This window comes from Pogoniulus pusillus, chromosome Z (genome assembly GCF_015220805.1).
Source record: "Pogoniulus pusillus isolate bPogPus1 chromosome Z, bPogPus1.pri, whole genome shotgun sequence".
Classification (NCBI taxonomy): domain Eukaryota; kingdom Metazoa; phylum Chordata; class Aves; order Piciformes; family Lybiidae; genus Pogoniulus; species Pogoniulus pusillus.
The window spans coordinates 65,487,620-65,509,580 of NC_087309.1; the positions used below are offsets into that span (position 1 = coordinate 65,487,620).

The following is a 21,961-nucleotide window of genomic DNA, read 5'->3' on the forward strand; positions in this document are numbered from 1 at the left end:
GGCATACACATGGAAGACAGATAACAACATTTTATCAGAGCCCACAGTGACAGGACAAGGAGCAACAGTTTTGACCTGAAAGAGGGTAGATTTAGATGGGACATAAGGAAGGAACTTTATTATGTGTCTGGTGAAACACTGGAACTGGCTGCCCAGAGAAGTCATTGATGCCTGATCTCTGCAAGGGTTCAAAGTCAGGTTGGATAAGCACTTAAGCAACGTGACCAAGTTAAAGACATCCCTGCCCACGTCCAATCTTTAGACATCCCTTCCAACTCCAACCAATCTATTATTCTGTAATACTGTACTTGCATCAACAGTTGTATCAGAAGACACATTATCATTAGCATAAAATCCATGGCAAACTACATGCATTTGGACTGCAAGGTTGTATAGCTAAATTCCTGAAAAGTCTTCAGAAAATTATTTCCTTTTACAGTTAACAGGGGGAGCTTTGGTCTTCAAATAAAAACTCCTTATCTAGGAAGGGAAAGAAAGAATGCTCTTAAAGAACAGTGACATACATCAGGGCAATCCCAAGCTAAAACACAGGCTGGGTAATTGAGAGCAGCCCAACGACTATCAAGGCTAATCCTGAACATAATTCAATTTAAAGCAATGCTTTGCTGAATTCTGTTAGGTAGTTTCAAGAGAGAAGCGTCTGCTGTAGCCACTCACTCCTGACAGCTGTGATAATGCAGAAAAGCCTGCTCAGCACAGAGAAATTCCAGCAGACCTTCACAATAATTACTTTTTCACATGCAGAACAATAAAGGTGCCCAGGTGTCTAAGGGAGCTTAGCTAAGAGTCAGTCAAAACCTGAGTATCTTAATCACTTACTTCACCTGCTGCATAGGCTGAGATAAAACACATTTTAATAAGAATCTGTAACATTGCTAGGCTGCCCTGCTTGTAGTGGTCCAACAGACCATGCTAGTGGTCATTAAACCATAAACTACATCTTAAAGCTTCTGTGAAAATGTACACTTCTATCTCAATTCAGCCTCTTACACACTGTGCTAAAAAAGACACTAATGAAGGTAGTATTAATTCCTTTCCACATCCAAGAGAATTTTTGAGGGAAAACATTTCAGAGGCTTGTATTTGTTGACAAGGAGCAGTCAGTAATAATAAAAAAGTCACTAGCACATGCCACTATCTTCACATACTCTGCCCAAACAAAATAACCATACTAAAATAGTCCAACCCTACACCTAACCATGTCGCTAGCAATCATGAATCTTCAGAGTCAGGACTAATACAGTTGAAAAAAAAAACCAAAAAACCAAGAATAGAAACATTTAGATGAATAAGCTAAGTGAAAATTTAGGTGCTTATGAAAGCTTCAAGAAGACAGTTTTATTTCAGACAGCCTGGGTGGTGCTGGCTGAGCCTATCCTGAATGCCTCCTCTGCAGTGCTCAAAAAGTAAGCCATACTGTGGCATTTTGTATTGCTTTCTGGACCACCTACTCGGATGTGGAAACACAAACCACATGTGCTAAGAATGTCTGCCCTGCAGTAGAAGCAGTATCAGCATTATGACCTTATTACTTAGTGCAACCAGGCTTTTAATACAGTGTTTTTATCTTTTCAATACCTTTGAGCTCTTAATCGTTTGCATATAGTTTCTCTACTGGCCATGAGATGTTTAGGGATTTGAAAAGGGAATATAACTGTTGGAAAAGCCCATGAATATCAAAGTGGAAATATTTTCAGTGGCTTTTTCCTTCCCCTCTTTTTCCTCCCCTCAAGAGATAGGCTTTATTTCTAGATCTTACTAAAAAGATGTAACTCACAGCTTCGCAAACCTACCGTTTGATTAACAGGACCCAGACCCTGTCTCTTCTTGAACAGTGATAAAAGGTAACCATTTATTCCTCACTGTGATGAGACAGGTAAAGTTTACTAATGGAAATTCCAGCTTTACAGCCTAAGTTCTCTAAAAGAACATAGGAAAATGCATTTGACATCAATGAAGGCTGAAATGCAAGACTATCACGGGCAGAGTCAACATGACTAAGATATAAGATGCAATATTCAAACAAATGTCTAACAGACTAGTGTAAGACAGCTTAACTTTTTTGTATGATGTTGCAATACACATCACTTTCATTGGCAACAACACAATTATTACAGCAGTAAATCAAAGAAGCTGCCATTCTTCAAGCTGTTACCCTGTCTTACAGAGAACAGAAATGCTCACCAGCAAACTTCATGCTCTGTGTTAACATAAGGAGCCACACTACATAATCCTCTTTTCTACTGTTTGTTTTTTTGGATGTTGTTTTTTTAGTAGTTTGATTTGTAGGGGTTTAAAAGGTTTTTGTAGCTTGTTGTTTGGGTTTTTTTTGTTGTTGTTGCTTGTTTTAGGTTCTGGAGATTTTGTTGGGTTGTTTCCACACACCACACCCCCACGCCCCCCTTCCAAAGTCTTCCCCTTGCAAGGGGTATCATTCTCTGTGGTAATTTCTTTTTCCTGTCTAGTCCCAGTGGCATTTCTTGCTGCTCAAATAAATGCAAGGCCCCTAAGTAGCTGTGCTTTGATGTTAATTTATCTGCTTATTCAGACACTGAGCTAGACTTGTAAATGTCACTGGTTTAGCTGAGTTAATGCACTGATTTAACTCCCACACACAAGAGTACCACAGACACTTGAGTTTTAGTCCCCACCACCACAGAAGAGTTTCACCACCATAGAATAGTTTACTGGTGTACGCTCCATCCCACCACATACTGCTTAAAGAAAACTGTTGAGACTTACAGGAACACATGCCTTGCACTTGTTAAACTCTGGAATGTATTTCACAGTTCCTGCTAGTGCCTGCTATCGCTTAAAGCCTGACAAAAATCTTCACTTTGTCTCAATTTCAGTGTGTTGCACTGCAGCATACTGCACAAAATCCGTGAGCTAACACAAAAATATCAAGTCCTTCTACAGGCTGAAGAGTCTGCTAAAAGATACAGCACCTGCCATTAAAGTGGAAGTGGTAAAAGATGGGGTATGATACTTGTGAACAAAGATTGTATGAAGAAACCAAATGTGCTACAGCCAGAGCAGTATCTGGAGTGAAGTGATGCATACAGCAATTGAACGTGATAGTTGTCTTTTCAGATCATGCTACAGCTTTCCCATTACTTTTGCAAACTAAGAAATGGGGCTTGAAATCAACAGGTCATTCAAGAGACCCCAGAACAGTAGCACAGCTTCTGAGAAAATAGCATCTAGATGATATTGAAATATTTGTAAAACCTTTCAATGTATTCGAGCTTCTGCAACAATACTTAAACTTGTCTGCCCAACTGCACATTCACCTTCTATTAGATACAATTACTCTCTTGGAAAAGCTGGCTTAGGTATCCTGAAAATTACTTTTTAGATAATGCAACTTAGTGCTAATCTCTGTCAATTAATTAATGCAAATTCTCACATATGACTTTGTTTTAAACAGCTTGATGTTAAGTGAAACTCCAGAGTATATGTCTATTCCCTTATCTGCCATTTTGTCCCATCCCTGCTCTCAATGTATAAAGCTTGTCTGTGTTTTAAGGGTAAAATGATCCAATTCACCCTTTCTAGTAAAACAGTGCAACAGTTATGCTAGAAGTACCACGTGATTCTTCCCCTCCTGAAACTGAGAGTTTCTACCACGAAACTTAAGTTATAAAAGTCAAAATGGACAGAATTCCTTATGTATGTGGTACAGTTAAAAAAGATAGTAAGTTCAACACACAGTAGAAGACCAAATTTTTTTAAGTTTGCTTTTAAATTTCCAAACATTTTCATATAAAATAATGAATAAAAAAAAAAAAAGAATTTTATCCCCTTCACATGCACACTCCTCACCATCACTTGTCTTATGTCAGAAGTAACTTCAAAATTACACTTCTGCTCCTCCCCATTGCTCCTGAATTGCACATTAAGACATGGACTTAAAACAACAACAAAATGCTTCAAGTATGCTTCATGCCAATCATCAATAAGAGTCATAACATTACTGAAAAGTACACTTATTCGTGGGAAGCCTGAGAAGGACTTCCTGTGGAGTCTGGTCAAACACATTTTAAGTTAGAAAAAAGCCCCTCAACACAATCCATACCACATCCTCTAAAAAAAAGGTCTTTGGACTTAAAGGAATAGTGTTAAAATTTACCATTTGAGTAAGAAATAACCCAAACAGGAATATAGCTTCACAGTGCTGCACAAACTGGGTGCATGGAACAGTAAGTCATACAGATAGTACTGTTCAGCTCTACACATACAGACTGCATGTGGCATATAGCATACATATGACATCTTGGCCTGCCCAGAAATAAGATACATGTTTTTAAGGCTGTTAAACCTGAATAAATCTTTGAATCCAGAAGTATTTTTCAACATTTTTCTCCTTTCATTGGGGGATTTGAAATTCTTACAGGAGGGGATGATTTAATCTAGAAACCATCAGCAATACAAGAGCATACAGCTTTGATGTGAAACTGAGTAGCTCTCATTTGACCGTGCGTAAACAAGGATCATGATTTTAAGGAATAACAGATGGTATGGAAGAATATTCATTTTTATAGACCAGAAATCCTTCTGGAAACACAAGCAGGATACTGAACAGATACCAATATCTGGGAAGCATAAAGAAGCATATATGCATGTGTGTATATGTATATATACAGGTGCATGTATATATACCCACACACATATACACGATGTACCATGTATGTATTTATTCCAACATGGTTTGTTGGTTTTTTTTGTTTTGTTGTTTGTTGGTTTGGTTTTTTTCATTTCAAATAAGGGGCTTTAACTTAACAGTTGTAAAAAAAACCCACAAAACCAGAAACAAAACCCCAAAATATTCTAAGCAAACTATGTACTATACAAACAAACAAAAGTGTTTTGCAATGGTTAAAGTGAGTCACACACTGGCAGCAGAGGAGTGTTGAAACCTGTAGTAATAAATAGCCCCAAAATAAGAATTTTCTACAACGTTTCCTTAGAAGACAGGACCAGTACTTCTTATTTTATGACAATCCTGCAGAACACTTCTAATTTCATATTATAACAGACACAAGAAATGCAGACTGCAAAAGATGCTGGAATCAGGACAGTATACATAACATTTTTTGTTAAAAGTCTTACTGGCTTATTCACTAAGGTTAGACAGCAAGTCAAGTGATCCTATTTGGTGCTTTTTCTATGATGGTCAAGATCAGTAAATGGATAGAATCAAGGACCTGCGGTCCAACCCACTGTGGCAGATGAGAAACAAAATTATACAGCCACTGTTTGATCCCCAACTTTGTGTCTTGTTTCCTGGAACCCCAGAAGTGAAAACAAGACTGCAGTGTTTTAAGTGACTAGAGAAAGATGGCAAGAAGAGGCATTTTAACATGAATAAGGTTACTAGGCTTGTGACAGTACTGCATCAGAAGAGCACACAGAGGACCCCCCACAACTTGCAACATCTGGTGGTGTCACTCAATGACACATTGACTTTAGAATACATGTATGGAATAATAAATAGATCAGTTATGTAATAAGGCAGTGTGCTGAACATGCATTCCTCTTGTGGACTGGAACACCACAGAGAGATACATGCCACCATACACATTCATTAAGACCAAGTTTTTCTGTTTGTGTGTTTGTTTTTCAAGGTTATCCAGGCAAATTCTTCCACAGCATTTTCTTCTTGAGAAGTGCTATCATCTGAGTCTTCTCACTTTTCCTCTCCCTTATCAAGAGTTGATGACTGGCTTTAAGGAAGAATAAAGCTGAAGAGGGTTGTTTTCTTTTTTCCTCCCATTTTGGTTGCATCATGCTGAATCCTTCATTTAAAGAACAGTTTCTGATGCCGCCAGATGCTGAATCCTCATGAGGTTCCAGATGTTTCCAGATAACTTTGTAGTTTACGTACTGTGGTCTTGTCCAATGAACAAAGATCAAAGTCAAAGGTTGTATTTGTGATATGAAAGTGTCCAGTTTCTTCTATAAGATTTACTATCTGAAAGAAAAAATGCAGTTGAAAATCTCATCAGTTTTACATGCAGACTCAACATATTCACGTGCTACTAAACATCACACGAAAGGCATAACCTTTAAACCATTGTCTTTATCACTTACTTCCTTTCTGACACAAACTGTAGTTCCCATTACAGTACTTTGGATTTTCTTCTAGATCATAAATCATAACAGCACCCTACACATTAGTTGTTCAAGCATTACTACTGATATTATCATTAAGAATATATTTTTCAAAGGTTGAAAGAAGATCTGTGTATTTTCTAAATCAAGTAAGTCTTTAAAAGGCAACAAAAGAGCAGCACACCCTTCCCACTCCCAAACTCAAACAAATAGAAATGTCCCAGGTAGATCTCCGTCTGCAATATTCATCATGTGCATATCTGTTAAGCAGGTTACTTGAAAAAAGCCTTATGCCAATTATTTTCTAATCAAGAGAAAGAAAACCTTGCAAAATGCAGTCCCTATCAAACAGAAAACGTGTTCAAGAGCTGTGAGATCCATTTTAGTTCACACAGTAGCAGTTATTCCTTAAATACCTTACTTAAATGAATTTGTAAAAAACAGATCAACTATGAAGATGGGGAGGGTCTGGAGAAGAGTCCAAGAGACACAGATCTTAAGTGAGCGCACTGAAAGACTCTCTGAACTGGGCCTCTGGGTAGTGTCATAGACTGTCAGAACACTACTCTTCTGCTCAGTATTTCAGAATCCTTCCTGCAGCACTCTGGCTAGGCTCACTGCTCTGATTATACCCTTTAATCTGAAACCTATTTCAGTTCTAGGACTTCCACATATACCTCCACTGAAGCACTGCTCTTGGATATTCCTTGCTTGTTTGAGCATTATTATCCTAATTGTTTCCTACAGCTAGAGGAGACACAAACATATACACATGGCTGAATGAGCACACCTTAAAATGATAAACATGGTAGGAAGACAGTAAGTTAAAAAGAATAACTAAACTAAATCTTTTATAAAACTTTCCCCATTTCATTTTATAAACACTAAAAGAAGACAGGATTTATGATAAATAAAATAACTGTATGTGTACTATTGGGCATGAAATGACAGAGTCCATGGTGGATCAAACCAAAATGGAAACAAGATAAAATAATAAGAGGGAAATGCCTGTTATGGTAAAATCTTTCTTGCCAATCACTTCCTCATTTCTAGATTGGAAAAAATGAAAGTAAAACCTGATTTTGTTTGCAGCCATCCAAAAAGTCTAAAAGTACTTAGGAGCAATCCTGGTCCTGTTAACACTTCATTTCAATCTGTGCCTTATGGCTTTCATTTTTTCCATAAGGAATTTTTTAATCTAAACCTGCCAATTTAATTTACTGATTTACAGATTCAACATTTTCCCATCTCTGTGTTCTGCAATTAATATGAGAAAAAAAACCACGAATGGGACAACACTGATTGCTAACAGAAGGAAACTTTGATATGTGCTATTTGTAAATCACTTTTTTTGAGGTCTCTTGAACCTTGCCTAAGAGAAACTGAGAGAGTCAATCTAGCCTCCTTTTGTAAAATTAGGACTCTCATCTCAGGCTTGGTCTCAAAATATCCACTGGCAGATAAACAAATGCCCCTGCAAGAAGTTCACAGAAGCCAACACTGGGAAGGTACAGCTACACTGAGCAACTTTAACATTTCTTTGCATTACGGTGGAAGAATACCACACCTCATAATCCCCACAGCAATATGCACAGTTTTATAAACAAAGACTATATAAAAGTGTTCACCTGTATTTCCAAACAGCACTATATATTTAAAATAATAAGAAGAAATCCAACCATTTTTACTGATCAGGTTCTGCTTTGAGCTTTTAGGCTGTGGGCCAACAGAAATATAAACAATTTAAAGGTACCCATCATCTAGCCCTCAAGAAATTTAGACACTATGTCAGGGCACCTGGTAAATCAAACTGAAATGAACACCAAAGGGTTTAATGCATGTACAAAAATGCATCAAGATAAACCCAGACAGCTCAATGAAAAACACCTGTTGGTGTGCCAGTCAACCCGGAATTCATGACTCTCACTATTAGCATAAACATCCTTATTCTACACAGAAATTTTTGAAAAAGAATAAAAGGTTGAGACAAGTTGCCAGGAAGTCTGAGAGCTATACTATTAAACCCATAGCACTAAATTGTTTTATTCTAAGATTGTGGGCTACAAAGAACAAAAATATTCCACTTGTTCCTGCTGTGGCAAGCTTTGCTTTTCTGCTGTAACCTACATCTGTTTACATAATATCTCTCCAGCTCAGTGTCATCATTATCCATCATAGCACAACTATTTATCTGCCTTTAAACACACAAATGATTGTGTTTGTTTAAGGAAGCCAAAGTGCAACTAATGACACAGTCATTTTTCAATTTATAGAGGTATTTAGGCCCATGTGACAGTTTCCAGAACTGAAAACTGCCCCTTGAAGAAAATTCTCAGAAGGCATCTGCCATCTAAAGTAAGCACCATGTGGACATAAACAATGTTATTTTCAGTAGTGCTGCATACTCTTTGTTTCCCCCTTACACCTGTGCTATGCTTTAAGGAGATTTTTCACCAGGTGAAGTACGATTTCTGATACCTCAAAATGAGAGGTGAAGTAGTATCAGGAATTCTCATTGCTTTTCATGGGAGAATCATCTGAACTGAAAATGCAGAGTTAGGAATCTAGCAACAGTCAGCCAAATTTCACCCTCTTGGCAATTTTTATGTACCTGTAAGCCTACCCGGACACTTGTAGTTTCATATCACATTTCTCCTGCCTTCTCCCTCTTTTTTGGAGTTATTTCAGCTTCCTTTAAAAAATATCTCAAAAGCCACATTCTCAATTTTTTCTCATTTCAAGCTTGGCTGTGTTCTTGCTTGCTGTCATGCCAATGGAATTGGTAAGAACTAAGATCACAAAAACCTGACTTCTCCTTTCCACATCCTTCAGCAAAGTTTCAAAAGCCAGCACTTTTGAACAATCAATGCCTTAATTCTTCTGCAATTCCTTTATCTAAAAATTCCCTAAAAGTTGGTGGATAGCAGGCTTTGACATATGCAGGAGATTGTTACTTGCCCTGACACAAACTGAACAGATGGCACTCAGCAGTCAGGAACACAGAGTTCCACCACCATTCCTCTTCAACACCATCTCTGGCTTTATAACTCTTGCAGCTGTTTGTATTTTTCTGCTGTGCATTTTTGCACTTTTTTCATGTAGTAATCATCATTCCTTCGCACAGTTTTACCCCTTGCTCTCCTGACCTTTATACTTCCTATAGCCTCCATATACTTATATTTCTTGGTCTACAAGTTTCTTGGCTAGAAACTTTGTACTCTTCATTTCTGTGCTTATTGGAAGAATTTTACATTAATAGCTCAGCTGCAAAGCAGTATGGACATTTAAGATGGGATGATGGTTTATTTGTAACGCATGGAAGTGCTGATTCTCTGAAAGTAATTCATCAGTACTGCGAACATAATTTCTGTCAACTGAAAACTAATGAATTGCAGAATATCAAGGGATTAAAGGCTTTAAAACCAAACTACATTACTTGTTTTATAACAGCACAGACTATTTGCCAGTGTAGCCAGTATTTAGTTGCCAGCTATCAGTACAGAACTGCAACACTGTCCAAGCTGCACAGTCCAGCTATAAATCCAGCTTTTACTGAGGCTGTATCAATAGCCGGCACACACTCAAACCAAGAGTCTACCAGAACACAAGGCAACACTGACTCTACATCAACCTAATTTTCATAACACATTTAATTAAACACTATGCTCTGAGAAGTCAGGGACTACTGTACTAAGATTACACACCACAAAAGTTTTGAGGTCAAGGTCAATGAATGAATGTATTCTTTTGTCCAGTAATCATACTCAAGAGAAAATAAAAAGTCTACCTTTAGCTTAAAATGTACAAGCATATACTGTTGTTTTTTTTAACTTGGAATATGATACTCTCAACTTCCAGCTCAGTTCAGTCTCTCCTCATAGTTTTCCCTTGTAACTTCCTTTAAAGTTACTACAACAGTACTCTAATACCAGATCAAAGAAGTTTTAATGGACAAACCTGTAATTTTTCTAATGAAAGGGAACATTTCTTCTCCTCCAAAAGCATTTAAATGCCCTTAGATAAGAAATAGGACTAGAGATTCAGCTTGAATCACCTTATTTGCTTGGATGATATTTCTAAATGACAGAATAATTCCATCTGGAAGGGATATCACTTAGTTCCAGGCCTACTCAGAGCAGGCTCAGTCACAAGGTCAAATCTGACCGCACCAGGATGGAGCTCCAAGGACGAGACAGCAGAGTTTCTCCAGGACTCTGGTCCACTACTAAACTACCCCCGTAAGGGAAAAGAAAATGTACCTTGCTTGGTTTTGTTTTCCTTTTGCATAAAGGGCATTGAAGAGGTTTTTCAAAATTTTGTATGAAGCCATCTAAACATTATGCTCTGCAGGGTGTTGACAGAGCCAAAGAGAAAGTGGATTTATGGCTGGAGTGTGAAGACTAGGCCAGTGCTGCAGTTCTCTACTGATAGCTGACACTGAAAATAGAGATCTACCAGAAGGGAAATCATTCAAAAGCTATGCATTAGATAGCCAGGAAAGTTAAGTGCTCAGGAAGCAAAAACAAGGAGTGAATTTACAATACAGTGGCTTTTTTTTTCTATACAGTCATTTCAATATAGATCAAAATTTGCCTCTTCCATTATTCTGAAAGCATGCTTTGCTTTCCCCTGTTCTCAGGGAACTTGAGAAACAACAGTACATCAAATACGAAGCACAACCAACACACACCGCTGGTATTGTAACTTACGAAATGCAACACAACTATCAGAATTCCTCTTTAATTAGAAATATCCTTAACTAAGGTCTTCCTTTTCACTGACAGACTAATGCTGGTGATCACAAAAGTATTATTAACACATTTATCCAAGTACTGAGAAATTTGATGAATTACTGCAATCATTTTAGAAGGTGTAAAAATTTCACTCTTTACAGCGTTTTTGCAACTGGCACATAATTGCACTGAACACAATAAAACCATCTGTGCCACAATCACATCTGCTTTGCTAACAGTGATTATTGTTTAATCTTCACAATTTGTAATCCAATAATATCTGACAATGCTGCCCCAGACAAAGAATGCTATTCTGTGTTCTTGCTACTGCAAAACCTTTCAATACATTTGAAGCTGTCTTGGTCTCATTTCTGCATTTTACTCATTCCATGGTTTCTGAGTCTTGAGGAAAACTGATTTGTCTGACTGAACCCTGGACAATTGTGATATTCTCTAAAGTGAGTTTTGCTCTGAATTGCATGTTTTCTGTTTGACATAGAAAGCATTTTTAACAGCTCGAGAAAACACCCGTTTATTTCCAGGAGAAAGCAGTAAGATCACCAAGTCATGGTGCACAGCCATATCCATTCTTCAATCCCATTTCCATAATTAATGATGCAGTATGTTGAGGAAAGTAACAATGAATTGGTGAAAAAATTAGCTCAGATAGGCTTTTTAAAAAATTGAGCATGACAGCACAATTTAAAGTATATGTAAAAATTCCCAGTGTTACACTGAAAGTGGTAATAGGCTACATATGGATTGAGTAGGCTTGACAGGTATTAAACCTGATTACAGAATTTGAGGTGAAAACAAAAAAAAAAATAGATGTGATGTCAATTTCAACAAGCATCTTGTGGTAAGGTGTGAGAGTGCTCCTCACCTGCTGCAGTACATGTCGCTCTCTCAATGACATTAGTCTTCTGTGGAGCTCTACTAGTTCATCAAGATATGCCTAGAAATAAATACACACACACACCATCAACAACTTAAGTCATAGCTATGCACTTAAAAAGCTTCAGATGTCTTGAAAAACAGTACAAGTATAAATTTTATTTTAAATTTTCAAGTTAAATTTTCTCATTTACTAATCTGACTTAAACTACAGCTTAATACTACCCAAATTCAAGTTGCTGTGGGTTTTCTTAGATATTCCATGCTGATGGAAATTTTATTAGGTGATCCTCTGCTGCTGTGAGACACTACCTGTCTCTCAACTGTGTCAGAAAGTGTCAATACCACCTTTGAAACATATTCCTGCATCCCACGTAACACCCAAACCTACAGGTTCACAATCAAATCCCTCTTTTTGTCTAGGCTACATCATGAATTTTTTGTGTCAACAAGGAGACAACAGGAGAAAGATAAAGTAAGATTAATCCGGTTTCCTCTGTTCTCTTTCCTGGAAAGTCAAGCATGTCCAATTTCTGCACACATTTATCAACTTTCTACTTAAGGCTGACCCATGAGAAACATTTTTTTCCTAAGCTGCGAGAGATATAGCACCCAGCTTAAGAAATCGAAAAGCATACTTGAAAATCTAGCAACGTAGTCTGAATAGAACGAAAACACTTTCAAAAAAAGCATAGAACAAGAAACAATTACAGAAAAAAAAAGAGACAAGTTTAAAAAAGGAGAAAGGCACCTAAAGGAAGCCAAAGTAAAGATGTACTAAGACTTTCATTCTACAATGTACTAAGATTTTAATTCTGTAACAAATACTTTAATGTCACATTTTGGACTACTCTACTGTTAACTCATTCTCATTTACCTTATCACAATCCCCATTCTTTATCTGTTTCTCAGATTTGTTTTGCTTCATTGGACTTTTCACTTCTAAAACCTGGAAAAGACAAAGATTCTTGTAAAAATTAAATGCATTATTGGATACAATTAGATCTGCTATCAGTTTGTAAGACAAAGAACATCGGGAGAAAATATAATCAAACTTGAGCTTTTCATTTTTTGATTCATACAACCCACTCATATTTTTCAGAAAACGCTGAGTTGCTGGACTGGAGTTATATTGATATTATTAATCCTTAATTAATGTCAGTTAAAGCTTCTTCAGGGTTTTTTGTATCTTAAATACAAACCAGAAACAGCATAGAACACAGGTCTTAGATAGGCACAATATAGGTGAGAGGTCCAATTTTACACATACAAAATGATGCTGAGGTACTTGACCATTGCCTTAATGTAACATGGTTTTTTTTCCTCCTCAGGTTTTCTTCTACAACAGAGTCTTTGAAATTACTGCAACAGTAGTTTCCCCTGGTACTCTTCCTTCAATGCCATACATAGCCATTTACTGCTAGATCTACAAACCAAGAATGACTCATCCAGTAATGAATCATGGTGAAGAGCGGCATGCCAACAACCACGCTTAGTATGAAAATATTATGAATGTATATTTTGGGGAAACAGAACTGTTGATTGCTCTTTCAATGTTCCCTTCCAATATACATTTTTTGAAGTTAAAAGCAAAGTTAAAAAAATCACCACATCATCCCTAACCTGGATTAAGGGAGATTGTGTGTGCTAGTTTGAAGCTAGCTAGAGTGTTTTAGTGAGAAGAACCAGATTACAGGCTGTGAAAGAGAAACAATGGTGATGTCTACTTCACTCATAGGCTTGCTGAGAGGTATAAGAGTAAGAGTACAAACATAGATAGGACATTCGCTCTCTGTCCAGGCTCTGGGCTGCACCTCTCTAACCTCACCTTCCGTCTCTCTGATTAATCCACTTGCTTCCTAGCCCCCCCCCCATCTGACCCTCCAGTCTTCATTGGGCAGAAGGCAACATCTGGGGTAAGAGGAGAGGGGTGGGAGAAAGTGGAAGGGCAGTTGGGAGCCCCTCCTGAGGACTCAGGTTCCTGGGAGGGCTGTTGTGTTTCTGTATTACCTTTTACCTTGTATATGTCTGTATATAACTGTATATACAGTAAATATCTGCTTGTATATTGCACTAAGCTGTAAATATAAGCTTCAATTTCCAGAGTCTAGTCTGGGTGATCTATAAAGTGTGGAGTGGCGGTAACACCAACACCACCACATTGTGTTTTCATGCTTCTTTATAAGCAAGGCTAACACCACTAACACAATTACCTCCAAAACCACGCTGGATGGTCACAATGCAGGACAAAACTCAACAAATAAACCAAGAAAATAAGGCCTGTAAAAGTAAGGCTTCTAGACTAATGAGAAGCCTAATTGACAGCTGTCTGTAAGTTCCCTCTTATTTCTACTTGCTGTGGCAAATGATTAGAATTCCATATAATCTTTCTGGGGTGACCAGCACTGTAAGGTTACAGACAGGAAGAAATGTTCCTATATAAAGACTGTGACTGCAGATCTGAGTTAACCTTGTCTAAGAATTTTCTCAGGCAAGAGCGATTGGAATGGGCTTCCAACCTGGTTGATTCTATGATGCATGGTCAGAAAGCGAAACATACTTTTCTGAAGAAAAACTGCTGCTCTGCAATTCATCAGCCCCTGGGGCATTACTGCTGTGTAGATCAGTGGAAGAAAAAGTCGTATTTTGAAAAACCATCAGACTTCTAGGCATAGATCCAGTACCTTTTAGATGCTTTTCTTGTTTTTAAACAAAAGAGGTCGCTCTCTGGTAAGGCCTCACCTGGAGTAATGTGCTCACCTCTGGGGTCCTTCAGACACCACAAGATAGATATTACTAACCTGTTGGAATGGGTCCATAGAAGGGCTACAAAAATGATCAGAGGGCTGAAACAAATCTCCTATGAAGAAAAGCTGAAATACTTGGGGTTGATCAGCCTGTAGAAGACAAGGCTCTGGGTATACTCTACTGTCACATTTCAGTACTTAGAAGAGGCTTATACGATAGATGGGGATACCCTTTTTATCAGGTCCTGTTGTGACAGGACAAGGGGTAATGATTTAAAACTAAAAGAAGGTAGATTCAGACTACATAAAATGAACACTTTTTTTACAACGAGGGTAGTGAGACTACCCAGGAAGGTGGCAGAAGCCACAGGTCAGGTTGGATGGGGCTCTGAGCAACCCAGTCTTGCTGACTGCAGGAACACTGGACTAGATGATACTTAAAAGGTCCCTTCCAACATAAAACATTCTATGATTCTGTGAAAATTCTTGGTTTTAAACAATCTTAGTAAGGAGACAGTACATCTGAAAAAGCACTCTTCCTGTGTAGTTGAAATTGTAAGATCTTGCTTAGGCAAGACACAACATTAACCATATCTCAAGACGCTTACAGAAATATTAACTACCCCAATATCTAGTTCTGTGAATGGATTTAGTCAACGTAAGCCTGATTTCACCAATTAAAACCACCAATCTGGCAAGCAGCAGTATGCTACCAAACAGAAATTTCAAATGTAGCTAGAGTCTGTACAAGTTGAATTCTCATGATGCCTCCCCACATTTCTGATATTCTAAGCTAAAATGTTTCTGATATAGTTATGATATTTTAAGCTAAAAAACTCAGTTCAGTTATAGAAATGGAAGAGTGTGTGTGACCAACCACTGATATTGCCTGCAGTGTCTGTATATGTAGACAGACCTTCTGCTAGGTCGCTAAAGGGAAAAGGAACATGACAGAAGTGATTGCATGGGCTGCTGATTTGGAGACTGACTTGCTTAATGATTACATTATCTCCGTGTAAGTTAGTCTTCATTAACCAAGCCATAGATACATGTTTTATCTTGTGTGTTTTTACATCTTCAGTTAATGCAACCTTCTTCATCTTCATAGTTTACTTTTTTTCCCAAAAGGCACTTTCTTAAAAGACTTTTGCAGAGTTTCTGGGGGAGAAGAGTGCTTCCTGGACATGAAATCTCATTTCTCTGTGTACAAACTACTTCTTAGTTGTTTTGTGGTTGTTGGGTTTTTTTTGTCCTTTACAGTGCAATTGAACTTAACTGTTTTCATTTTGCACTGTCAGTACTTGAAAACTTTATTTAAAAAGCAATGCCAAGTAAATAATTTCTGACAGACAATTGAAGCAGTTAACCCAAGAGATACAGGAAGGACTCCTCCATAAAGCTCACCACCTAAACCACAAACCTTTTAATAAATGTACACACAATTCTAACCACATCACTACTGTAAGCATCCATTTATTGCTAGGCTGTATATTTAATGACTACTCTGCACATGATCCAGCTGACACTGGGCGTGAATTATGGCTCCCCAAAACAAGTGACAAATGACATATTTTATAAATCATGATTTCATGTTTGTTTTTTTTTAAAGCATCGGCTCTTATACCAAATGTGTCTATTTTAAGAACTGGTAACTGGTATGAGGTAACTCCCAAACTCTTAACTCTTTCATCCCTGATGTATTTTGTACCTCCAGGTTAAGTTCTCTCTGAAAAAATAACTACCCTACTTTCCTACTTAAGTAATAACAGTGTTAGCTCTAACACATATAGAAGAAGTGCTCTAAAAGTGATGTAAAAACTACTGCTTTCTAGTGAAGTATCAACCTTTACAGGAACACTGCTTGAGGAAAAGATGAATGCATAAACTCCCAAGAACAAGTCTGTTGATGTCTAATACTAATACAAACCTAAACCTGATCAACTGTATGATTAATGCTGCAAAACTAGTTTGCACTGTCTACCTTTCAAAGATAAGAAATATGCTCTTCCTAGGTGAATTAAAATACTGACAAAAAATTACTTTGTTCTACAGCGTTTGCTAAACCAAATACTACTTTTCCTGCAAAAAACCTTATCAATTTACATTCTAAGCAGGTGCACTGAAGTAATCAGAAAATCACTATCAGGTCCTCAGGACTGCATTTACAAATGCTCACTTTACCTGGTTGTTGGTTTTCAGTAAAGGTGGTGCTGGCTCATGATGTAGTGGTGAGGAAGCTGAACTGCTTTCACTGTCACTGCCATCGCTCAGACTAACCCTATGAAAACAGAGAGCCAAGAGATTATTATACCTCCAAACAAAGGGCTATGCCCAGAGATGAACATGCACTCTGAAGTGAGACATTAGGATGACTGACTCCTAAGTGAGCCACCATTAATTGTGTGGAAGAGAAGCATCTCAGCAGAGTCACACACTGGAAAAGAGTATGGAGGACAAGGCCAGCTGTCTGCATCTTTTTCCTACTACAAAAATTAGTATTTTAGGAGGGGCCACAAAAAAATAACACCTCCTAGTCAGTCTAACCCTTTATTTACTTAGGAAAAATAGGAAGTACTTAATTGTTAAACAGGAATTATTTTTTTTTGGGGGATAAAAAGATAGAGAAACATTAAACAAGGTTTTGTTTAAAAACTGAAACAAAATCTCTGCAGTTAGAGACAAACTGAGCTTGAGACAATCATTCATACAATCACTGACATGAACAAATTCTCAAACTGCTAGGCATCTTGGTCTTTTAGTCCTTGATTCCAGCTTGTAAAGTACACCAGAGAAGCAACTCACATTAACTGCGGTCTTCCTTTTATATTTCCATTTAAGCAGTAGCTGACACTGTCATAAAAATGCTGCACACTCACAGCGGAACCTTGTGGATCAGATAAAGAACCGACTATGAAAAGGTTTGAGAGAAACTGTTTCAGGATTTCCATAACTTTAACAACAGTCAAATGGAGCTTTAAGCTGCCTAAAGAACAGACGATTCTTAGAACACACTCTTAAGATTGCAGCGAAGATGCAGAAGCCTTCAAGAAAAAGTAATTTCTGTGACAGCTCCTTATCCTATCTTCTGTCTGCACTTCTGTACATTACCTGCTGCATACAGTGCAGAGATTACATGAAAGTCAAATTTTCTTTATTCTGAAACAGTTTGATAATCAATCTAAACCTGTTAGGCAAAGAGGTCTTGAAAATGAGACACTACGTAATGACCAGCTCACCTGATAGCTGAAGGACTAAATTTGATCTCATTTTTGCCAGTAAATAATTATGAGTACTCTTTTAAAGACGCAGGCATGAAATCAAGGAAAGTCAAGAGAATAAGGATCATCACAATTTTATGGATTAGTACAGGAATAGATTGTACTTGGAATGGCACTTCTGTTAGTTTTTAGAAAAGACACTTAAACATGGATATGATTTACAAGGAGCCTGAATTCTCTTTGTATTTAATAGTACTCCTTGAGAACATTAGGTCTTGTCTCATTACTAACAACCACAATGTCTTGGCTACCAGGCTACTTCCGATCACAAGACACTCACTTGCAATTCTTGCTTCCTCCTCGTGTATTTACAGGTCGTTCTAACTCTGAATCATTGTCATTCTCCTCTGCTTCATCTGATTCATCTTCATTATCATCTGAATGTAGATCTTTCATTATAGATCTCAATGGACCTAAAACAATAGACCCCCAAATACACAAATGAAATTCACTTTGCAATTTTCTATCCAGGCAATTAACTCAGAGTTGTAGATGACAGAAAACCACCCTTCCTACAGTGCTGGGAGAGTCATAAACATTAAACAAAGGAATGAACTAGGGGCTTATGTTGCAGGGACTAACCCATGAATCATTTACTCACACAAGCAACTTAGTGTCAGACTTACTCCTGACAGTGAACAGACATGTCCAAGTGTGTGTATGATTGGTCTCCTGGACCATAACTGAAACCACAATGCCAAGAGAAACTGAGAACATCAGAAACATGACTCTTTTGCATTGCTGGGTTCTACACTTTTTTTTGCTTTCTAAAAGAGTAATCAATAAAAGTAAAGACGTTTACAACTACCTGAAGGTAGTTGTAGACATTGTAGGTACTACTGCTGTCTACAACTACCTGAAGGGAGGTTGTAGCCAGGTGGGGGTTGGTCTCTTCTCCCAGGCAACCAGCAATAGAACAAGGGGAGACAGTCTCAAGTTGTGCTGGGGGAGGTCTAGGCTGGATGTTAGGAGGAAGTTCTTCTCAGAGAGAGTGATTTGCCATTGGAATGGGCTGCCCAGGGAGGTGGTGGAGTCGCCATCAGTGGGTTCAGGAAAAGACTGGATGAGACACTTAGTGACATGGATAGGGCTGGGTGCTAGGTTGGACTGGATGATCTTGGAGGTCTCTTCCAACCTGGTTGATTCTATGATTCTATGTCTAACATCATCAGGTGCAATCATTACCTACCTCTGTGATAAAGTCTAGTGTTAAACTATGTCCCTTACCACCACATCTATGCATCTCTTAAACACTTCCAGGGATGGCAATTCAACCACCTCTGTGGGGAACCTATACCAGAGTTTGATAACCACTTCAGTGAGGTATTTCCTTCTGATATTCACTCTGAACCTTCCTCAGTGCAACTTGAGACCATTTCTTCTAATCTTACTCCTCTGTTACTAAGTAGAAACCAAAACCCACTTCACTACAGCATCCTTTCAGGTAGCTGTAGACAGTGATAAGGCCACACGACTTGCCCTCCAGACCCTTCCAGCAGCTTTGGTGCCTTTCTCTTGATAAATTTCTGTTTAGGGAAAAAAAAAAAAAAGTAGGTTCTGACCAGAGCAAAATAGTGTCAACATCATGCCTGGTGCTTCATGCCTTTGACGTCCACAGTGAGCAAGAAATGCATTCAGTTAACTGGAACTCCTTAAAAGAAGCAGTAATTGCTATTTGCTGTGGCAAAAAAAAAAGGAGATGTACAACTTGAACTCGAGACTTGTTCTAATCAGAGGAACACTTGCCCATCTGCTTTTGAGAAGGCAGAAAAAAAAAACCTAAAAGAATCTGTGATGCATCTTATATATGACCCAAGAAGATTTGGATGGATCCAGTCTTGTCAGAAGAAAACAGTATGTGAACAGGTTTTTGTCCAACATAAGATAACAGATACAGGAGCAAGTATCCAAATCTTTTGGCTTGTAATGGACAGATCACACAACTAATGAGATTTTCATGAAAACAAAACCAGGGTTTCAGTCAGAAGGGGTTCTGTTTAGCCTTAGATAAAAATCAAAAGCCTGAATTCAGTCATCAAACACAGCTCACTTCAGCTTTTGCTTTCTTTCATCTGGAATAATGCTGTCAGGACACATTACAAAATCAGTACCAGCCACCTCCAGAATTGCAGTAGGACAGATATGTGTCATGTGTATATTTAAAAACAAACTGTTGGCTGGAGGCACTAAAGTATTTTCATAACCATGTCTACCATTGAGGAATATAAACAGATAAAACAAACGTGGTTTTAATTAGTCCAAAGATGCTTTTTAAATGCTCCTTATACATAAAAAAAACCAACAAAAAACAAAAGCTGATTAACAGTGTTTCAGTTGTACGATCTTATAAACTCGAGGAAAAAGAGCAAGCAGGAACTAAGTAGTTTAAGAGATTATACAGAATGAATCACAATCTATTTACAAAGAAATCTGTCTTGGCAAGTTCTCTGGGAAGAAAAATGCCAATGCCCTTTTTTCACCGAGTTCCAAGTAAATGGTAACTATTAGCCAGAAAAGTAAAATGCAAACTTGAAGTCAGCTTCAAGTATAACCACCATCTTTTCCTGTCATGCATCTGAAGTAAATATTGAATGCTCTTACAACTTCCCAACACTATGGGGTGATCACAGCCATTTGAAAAGGTCCACAAAGATACATCCTTGGGATTCTCGTGGGGTGCCATACCTCCCTGAGCAGGACTTTAGAACCCAGTGTACTGCTACCAAACCCTGCAAATGAGCAGCCTCAGAAATGGAGGCTTTTTTGAGCTTAGCATCTGTTAAATGAATGGCTTGCATTTAATGCTTCAGAACATAGACCACTCATAGACTTTTCTCAGCTAACCATTTTCTCTGTTTTTATTTTGCCACATCTGAAAATAACCTGAGGAAAAGTCTCTAATGTAAAACTGTGGCCAGCTCAGGCTGTAAGAGGTAGCAGAAAAGTAGTGATATGCCAACAGTTCTGGTTTTGTTAGCCTTTCCATTTCACATATTCCTTCCAATTTATTTTCCTTTGTTGGTACCTTGTTGTCTGCTGTTTTGAGATGGCGCAAAACTGGAACTGGAACTGGAGCTGGAACTGGCAGGGCTGGGCTGTTCAGACTCAACAGGAAAAAAAAAAAGAAAAATAAGTAACAATTTAAGAAACATTTTTGCCTAAAACTCTGTTACTGCCTACGGCGTGCTATCAAGGAAAAAAACTCTAGAAAGGAGTAATATTCAAAAGGTTCTTATTTCAGGTATCAGGCAAACATTGTGTACATTGCTATGCACTCAGAATACGTACACACTACTACATCATGTAGTTCTTTACTAAAGCAATGTCCTAACCTCCCAGATATCTGGAATACACAGATTATGAAACATAACTTGATTTTTTAAAAAGAGATGTTAAAATCAATTCACATTAATTAACAATTCTGTACACTGCCTTTACACTATTGCTTAAAATGTATAAATTTCTAATATTCTACAAGATTACTGAGAAAAGCTATTCATCTAATCTGGTGAAAGTCTGTTTCACTTTTCTCATAGTGGTTACAGCTTATGAGGGTCATACTGAGAAGTCTTGCCTCCTGCTGCCATGCCAAATGTCTCCACATATGCTGATTCTTAGGCTCAAAGTTTTGAAGAGCCTGGGAGAAGGTATGCACTTGCATACTCATCTGTATACGTAAGGCAAAGAACCTGGTGAAAATCAGGTAAGGAAGTATCTGAACTTTTAATTTTTGAGATAAAACCTGCTTACACTTTAAATGTTATACAACTCTTACCATGGTGTGTCATCCGTGCCAATGGAAGTTTTCTAACTCCTCTTGCCCATACAATATCCCTCATGATTAAGTTCACAGGATCTCAGGATGTTAGGGGTTGGAAGGGACCCAAAGAGATCAGGTCCAACCACCCGTCAGAGCAGGACCACACAGTCTAGCTCAGGTCACACAGGAACGCATCCAGATGAGCCTTGAAACTCTCCAGAGAAAGAGACTCCACAACCTTTCTAGGGAGCCCGTTCCAGTGCTCTGTGACCCTTACAGCAAAGAAGCTCCCCCTTGTGTTGAGGTGGAACCTCCTGTGTTGCAGCTTCCATCCATTGCTCCTTGTCTTATCACAGGGAGCAAGTGAGAAGAGCCTGTCTCCCTCCTTCTGACACCCAGGCCTCAGACAGCTCT

At 38.1% G+C, this 21,961-nt stretch overlaps 1 protein-coding gene across 2 annotated transcripts in view; it reads right to left on the reverse strand.

The window, feature by feature from the left end:
* Positions 1 to 3,735: 3,735 nt before the first annotated feature.
* Positions 3,736 to 21,961, reverse strand: part of MLLT3 (MLLT3 super elongation complex subunit) — a 105,952-nt gene continuing 87,726 nt past the window's right edge. The window contains exons 7-12 of one of the 2 annotated variants that reach the window (XM_064176881.1): positions 20,813 to 20,891; positions 18,068 to 18,200; positions 16,691 to 16,787; positions 12,640 to 12,711; positions 11,752 to 11,823; positions 3,736 to 5,995 (exon numbers count right to left, since the gene is read on the reverse strand). In XM_064176881.1, coding sequence (XP_064032951.1) covers positions 5,864 to 5,995; positions 11,752 to 11,823; positions 12,640 to 12,711; positions 16,691 to 16,787; positions 18,068 to 18,200; positions 20,813 to 20,891 — 585 coding nt within the window. In that variant the 3' untranslated portion in view covers positions 3,736 to 5,863. Of the gene's footprint in view, positions 5,996 to 11,751; positions 11,824 to 12,639; positions 12,712 to 16,690; positions 16,788 to 18,067; positions 18,201 to 20,617; positions 20,892 to 21,961 lie in introns of those variants that run through there. The other variant, XM_064176882.1, reaches the window with a different exon arrangement.